This window comes from Trichechus manatus, unplaced genomic scaffold, assembly GCF_000243295.1.
Source record: "Trichechus manatus latirostris isolate Lorelei unplaced genomic scaffold, TriManLat1.0 scaffold00103, whole genome shotgun sequence".
In the NCBI taxonomy this organism is placed as follows: domain Eukaryota; kingdom Metazoa; phylum Chordata; class Mammalia; order Sirenia; family Trichechidae; genus Trichechus; species Trichechus manatus.
Window position 1 is genome coordinate 7,774,035 of NW_004444039.1, and position 6,974 is coordinate 7,781,008.

General features: G+C 38.2%; 1 protein-coding gene across 1 annotated transcript in view; it reads right to left on the reverse strand.

Annotated features, from left to right (window-relative positions):
* Positions 1-6,974, reverse strand: part of NUP153 (nucleoporin 153) — an 80,107-nt gene that overhangs the window by 48,244 nt on the left and 24,889 nt on the right. Inside the window, exons 3-5 of the mRNA XM_023737491.1 lie at positions 4,590-4,838; positions 4,293-4,432; positions 4,087-4,215 (exon numbers count right to left, since the gene is read on the reverse strand). Of these exons, the coding sequence (XP_023593259.1) occupies positions 4,087-4,215; positions 4,293-4,432; positions 4,590-4,838 (518 nt within the window). The remainder of the gene's footprint in view (positions 1-4,086; positions 4,216-4,292; positions 4,433-4,589; positions 4,839-6,974) is intronic.

Here is a 6,974-nt window from a genome sequence, read left to right on the forward strand (position 1 = left end):
AAAAAAAAAAAAAAAAAAATAGATATCCTATCAAAAAATATAACCCAGTTTTTAGAAAGTGCTCATAATATCTGAAAAATTGAACCATAATAAATAATGTTTATCTAATACCAAGGATTCATTCTCCTCAGAGTAGCTGTAATGGTCCACATTAGTTTTCTTAATAACTTGATGATCCACTAGGGATTGCTGTTCAGGCTGAAGGCTTTGAAGACTCTGGAAAACATGAGGCAACATCAAAATATCCTCCCAAAAAATACGATAGCCTGTCCTTTCACTGGAGTCTACTGGCATCTTAGGGTGTCAGTTTACAAACCAATAAAATGCCTAGCTCTCATACTCTAAAAAAGGAACAGCAAGTAGATTTCATCCCCAACGTAAACTATAATCATTGGGGAGCCTGTGTTGAGAACGATCCTAAGGGTATGTGGAGACTCCGCGTTTAGGAGTGCAGGGTCCTATGAGCAAAAGAGCAGGAAGTGGCAGGAACACACGGATTTAGACTGTTGTGTCAATCACAAGTTTGTGTCATCTTCTCCTCCCCAATACGCTAAACTACCTTAACTGGTAAGATTTTAAAAGGAGTTCTCTGAACCAGCTCAAGCTTTAGAAAAAGCTCCCAGTGTAATCTCAACATCCAGTTAACATTTTCCACAAATATCACCCTTCATAAAAACATACACAGAAATAAGCCTCATAATTTCTGGTGACTCAGTGGTTAAGAGCTCAGCTGCCAACCAGAAGATCGGCAGTTGGAATCCACCGGCCACTCTGGAAGCCTTATTGGGCAGGTGTACTCTGTCCTATATCCTCTAGTTAAGACAGCAGGTAACTAAAGTTAAAATCTTCAAATATACGTGTTTCAGCCATTCCTGTGTTTGTCATGACTATCTTTACAAAGATTTCCCTCTTCAAAAGTCTACATGCTTAAAATATTACTCCTCCATCTTTAAAATGTCCAAATCTGTAATGTACAATAAAAGCACCAGAACAATGTACAGATAAAAAAGAGACTTTTTATGATCTCAAGAAACTATCAGGACAAGCATAGAGTGGTACAAACTAAATTGTTTTAAAAAGTAATCGATTTCCAGTTGTTCACTGCTAATATATGTAAATACAATCGATTTCATAAATTGATCCTGTTACCCTGTTGTAACCTTGCTAAACTTACTCTTAGTTCTGGTAGCATTTTTTGTAGCGTTCGGATTTTCTATATAGCTAAGCATGCTGTCTACAAATAGAAATGATTTTTTTTTTCCTTTCCAATCTGTATGCCTTGTATTTTGTTTTCTTGCCTAAAGCACTGGCTAGAATCTGCAGTACAATGTTGAACAAGCGCCATGAAAGCAGACATCCTTACCTTCTTCCCAGTCTTGGGCGAGAGTGTTCAGTCTTTCACCATTAAGTATATGATGCTAAAGACTTTCTGGTGACATGCTTTACTAGACTGAAGAAGGTGCAATCTATTTCTAGGTGTGTTGAGAATTTTTATCAGGAACAGATGCTGAATTTGTCTTTTTTTTTTTTTTGCACCTATGGAGCTGTTCCTATGGTTTTTTTTTTTTCAGTCTATTTACATGGTGGATTACATTAATTTTCAAATACTGAACCAACCTTGCATTCCCAGGATAAGCCCCACTTGGTGATGATGTATAATCCTTTTTGCATGCTGGACTCAATTTGCAAATAGTTTGCTGAGGAGGTTTGCATCTATATTCACGAGAAACATTGGTCTCTAGCTTTTTGTATGTCTGGTTTGGTATAAGGGTAATGACGGCCTCCTAAAATAAGTTTGGAAGTGTTCTTTCCTCTTCTACTATATGGAAGATTTTGTGTAGAATTACTACTATTTCTTTATTAAATGTTTCGTAGAATTTTCCGAGAAAGCTATCTGGGCCTGAAGTTTCCTTTGCTGGAATATATTTTAACTATGAATTCAGTTTATTTCATAAATATAGGACTATCCAGGCTACCTATTTCTTCCTGACTAACAACAAACAACACAAAATACTTAGGGATAAATCTAATAAAATAAGTGCAAGGCCTATATGCTGAAAACTACAAAAACACTGATGAAAGAAAAAGAATAAAGATCTAAATAAATGGGAGAGACATACCATGTTCATGGATTGGAAGACTCAATTTTGCTAAGATGTCCATTCTCCCCAATCTGATCTTTAGACTCAATGCAATCCCAATCAAAATCCCAGCAGACTTTGTAGAAACCAACAAGCTGATTCTAAAATTTTATGGAAAAGCAAAGGACCTAGAAAGCCAAAACAAGCTTGAAAAAAGAAATAGTTGGAGGACTCACACTGCCTGATTTCAAGACTTACAAAAAGCTACACTAATAAAGACAGTATAGTGTTGACAAAAGAACAGACGTATAGATCAATGGAAAAAAACAAAGTCTAGAAATAGAGCCACATATATGGTCAACTGATTTTCAACAAAGGTGGAAAGGCAATTCAATGGAAAAAGGAGAGCGTTTTCAACAAACGTTACCAAAACAGCCACATGAAAAAAGATGAACTTGAACCCACATGTCATATCGCATACAAAAATTAACTCAAAATGAATCAGAGGCCTAAATTAAAATCTACCACTATAAAACTTCTAGAAGGAAACATAAGAGAAAATCCGTGATGCGGGTTTAGTCAAAAATGTCTTAGGTACGACACCAAAAGCATAAACCATAAAAGGAAAAAAAAAGTCATCAGAAATAAAAACTTCTACTCTACAAAAGGTACTTAAGAAAATGAAAAGACAAGCCACAAAATGGGAGAAAACATTTGCTAAACACGTATCTAATGAAGGACCTATACCCTGAATAAGAACTCTCAAAACTCATTAATAAGAAAACAATCCAATTAAAAAATGAGCAAAAGGTTTGAACACTCTACCAAGAAAACATACTGATGGCAAAAAAACACACGAAAATATGTTCAACATGGTTATTGATTAGAAAAATACAAACTAAACCACAATGAGTTGGAGTTACCACTACATGCCTATTAGAATCGCCAGAAGGAAAAAACAAACACCAATAACTGACAACACCAAGTGCTAGCAGGGATGTAGAGCAACTGGAACTCTCTCACATTACTGGTGAGAATGCAGTATCAGCCCCTCTGGAACTCAATGTGGCAATTTATTATAAAGTAGTGTATACTTACCATGTGACCTGGCAATGTAACTCCTAGGTATTCACCCAAGAGAAATGGAAATTAATGTTCTCACAAAATGATCGTAGTAGCTTTATTCATAATTGCCAAAAACTGCAAACAACCCAAGTGTCCTTTCAGTGGTGAATGGATATATAAACTGCATTATATTCAGACTACTGAGCAGTAAGAAGGAATTAACTACTGACATATGTAAAATCATAGACTGATCTCAAATGCATTATGCTAAGTGAAATAAGACAGACTCAAAAGGCTACATATTTTACGATTACATTCATCTGACATTCTGGAAAAGTCAAGACTACAGGGAAAGAAAACATCACTAGTTTCCAGAGGACGCACAAGAACACTTTTTGGGGTAACAGAAATGCTCATTCAATATTCTGACTGCAGAGGTAATTACACCACTGTGTTTATCAAAATTCAAATACTCTAAGGGAAAATTTTACTGTATGTAATCATACTTCAATAAAAAAACAAAGTAATTAATCATTCCACTTCCTGAGAGAGACAAATTCTCATGTGTGCGAACACATGTGCATACACACACAAATCTAATGTACAAAATGTTCACAGTTAATATTTATATATTCCCTAAATGAAAAGAGTCGTTTGTAATCCACAGTTCTATCATTTTACCAAAGAAAAAATGAACCAAGACTCTATTTTTTGAGCACCAATATCCACTTATCCTTTCTTTGTTTCAAAAATAGTTACAATAGGGAAGCCAAAATCAAGAAAGGAGAGTGTTGACATGTCATGGGGTTGGTAACCAATGTCACAAAACAGTATGTGTACTAATTGAATTGTTTAATGAGAAGCTAGTTTGTTCTGTAAACCTTCATCTAAAGTACAATAATCAAAAAATAAAAGATAGTTATCAATCTTTCAAACCAACCTGATAAGGTGTATTTCGTAGTTTAGCCTGTCTTACAGCAGCGGCTGCCCCACCATATGTTGTTTTTCCAGGATAAAAAGGAGAATCTCCAAGCTGACTTGTTTTAAGGACTGAAGAATTCCCAAGAGACTGCACAGAAACACAATGAGAAATTATAAATAAACACTCAAAACTAATGCGATTAAATCCAATTATCTAGTACTCACAGGGGAAAGTGCTCCAAAGGCAGACAAGTTGAATGCTGGTTTTTTTGAGCTGGTGGCAGTGTGCTGGGAGAGTGAGTGAGAACGTTCGGCCTCTGGGGACCAGAGAGGTGGCACTGAAGTGTTCTTTGAAACAGCTATATCTGAAACAAAAATAGGTTATGCATAGGACGAGCACCATTTACAAGGCCTTAGATTTTTAAAACAAAAAATGAAAATTACAACTAAGTCAGAACAAAGATTCATTCCATGAAATTTAATTTTACTACCAAAATTATTTAGTACAAATGCCAAGAATACCTTTATCAGAAGCTCTTGAAGAAAAACCACTGGTAGTCGAGATATTATCATCATCATGCTGAGAGGTAGAATCTTTAATTTCCTTTACAAGGGAAAATCCAGAACTGCCTATTGGGAATGCCGAGGAGGTGGATGGCTGACAGTGTAATGCAGGGGATTCCAACATGGAGAAGTTCAGATGGCTCCGATGAAGAGAAGGCCTTGTTAATACATCTGGATAATTTGAAGCGGTACTAGTTGTTGAGGGTTCTTAAAAGAAAAGCATTCATATTATGAATATAAAACTTAGAAAAAGCCATACATTATCACAACAAAATGGTCTCTAAGAAAACACACTATACAATAAATACAGCTTCACTTCAAGTCACTGAGGCTTCCCCATGCCAAGCCCAACTAGAGACATTCTGCAGGCAAACAAGGTTTCAACTAACTGAAATTAATATACCTAACCTAGGGACAAAATATATTTCAGTGGTCACATACAACTTCTAAAACTTTACGGCTCTTGATTTCCTTGAATTGATACTATCGTAACATGTGCTCATAAAAAATAACCTCTCAAAAGTCAATTAAGGACTTCTGGGCAACACGGCACTATCGTCAAAAGTACCACACCGTCCCTCTGCAGCAAAGATCAGAAAAACTAAGTCAAACGGAGTCACACATCAATCCTGAAACCCTAAGCATCAAATGAAGAGATAACTCAGCCAAGCACCGAATGGAATAAGGAACTGACCAAGAACAGAGAACGAGGAGAGATACCTGCAAAGGCTCCCTATTAGCTACCACAGCACGGATCCGCCATCTTGGACTCCTACCAGAGATCAGCGAACAGGGGGCATGAGAAAGCAGCGTCACGGAGCTTCCAGCAAGAGACAGAACATCTGGTAACCAGCAATACAGGCTTTCCCACCCCCCAACCTTCTTCATCCCCACTCAGCCTCTTCTGCTTCCTGCAGCCACAGTCGCTTGGCTGGGTAGCACCAGCTTCACCTCGGTGTCGCTTGGATTCCACCTGCCCACACTGGCCAGCTCGCTAAGCACCTTTCGTTGGCTGTTGGTGTTGCTTTCTTCTGCTTCTTTAGATTTCTTCCTTGCCTCTCACCACCTCCCCCTCCTTTCTCTCAAATACCTGGCTCCGTGGGCGATCTTTGCTTCTTTCTGAAAGGCTGTGAAACACCGCTCAACCATGAAACTGCTTCCCGGCCGATGCCGCCACGCTGGTGGGACCGCCGGGGCTTTTTTGTTTGTTTGTTTGTTTGCTCTGATTGGTTCTGTTTTGATTTGTTTGTTTCTTTGTTTTCTTTTTCTTTTCTCGGCTTGGGAGACCCTTCTAGCCAGGCAGTACCGTGCGGCTTGGAAGCTACTCCCTTACTCCATGCAGATGCACAGGGACATCCCCGCGGGGATTTCTTTTTGCTTGTTTTTGTTTTCTGTTTTTGTTCTTTGTTTTGTTTTCTTCTCTCTTATTCCCTTTTGGTCTTCATTTCCAGTTTCTCAATTTATTCATTTTTTTCTTTTAACCTTTTTCTTTTTTTCTGTATCTTTGTTTTTCCCCATTTCTCAGTCTCTCATCTCTCCACTCTAATAGCAAGCTCCCTTAGCGCTCTTTTTTGCTTGTGTGTGTGTGTTTCTGGCTCCTGTTCCTCTCTCCCCTCTCTCATCTTTCCCATACCCATCTTAGCTCCACACATCACAATCTACCCCCTCCTTCCTGCCGACCTGCACCATGCGCTGAACGTCACACTCCTTGCACCGATTTCCGGTCCACACTGTCAGCCCTGGAATTTGCCACAAACAACCCATCCCAGCGACTCCCCTTCAGCTAGACCTGACCTGCTGTACCACACCTGAGTGACAGACCCTACCCATTGGAGAAGGAGGTGAGAAGTATCGTGCCCACAGACGAGCAAACAACAAAGAATGCACAGACCACCTGCTCAGATATAACCAAATAAAACGAAACAGGACGAAACAAACAAATCTACAATCAGTACACGAGGAAAATAACCACTGAATGCCCCGAAGACAGCAGACAATATCAAAATATTTTCAAAAACAGGACAGGATGGTTCCAGTAGGCGTCCAAAATAAAACACCAGGTGACTTTCCAGTAGAAGAAAAAGCACTAGACCTAACTGATAGGGAATTCAAATCTCTGATACTCAGAATTATCCAAGAGTTGAAGCAAAAAGCAGACATAAAGGAGGAAAAAATAGACAAATTCATGGAAAATACAGACAAAAACAAAAAATGGAAGAATTCAAGAAAATAACACAGGAACAAAATGCTAAAATAAATCACAACTAGAAATCATACAAAAACAACAATTAGAAATCCAAAAGATAAACAACAAGATTTCAGAAATGGACAGTGTCATAGAAG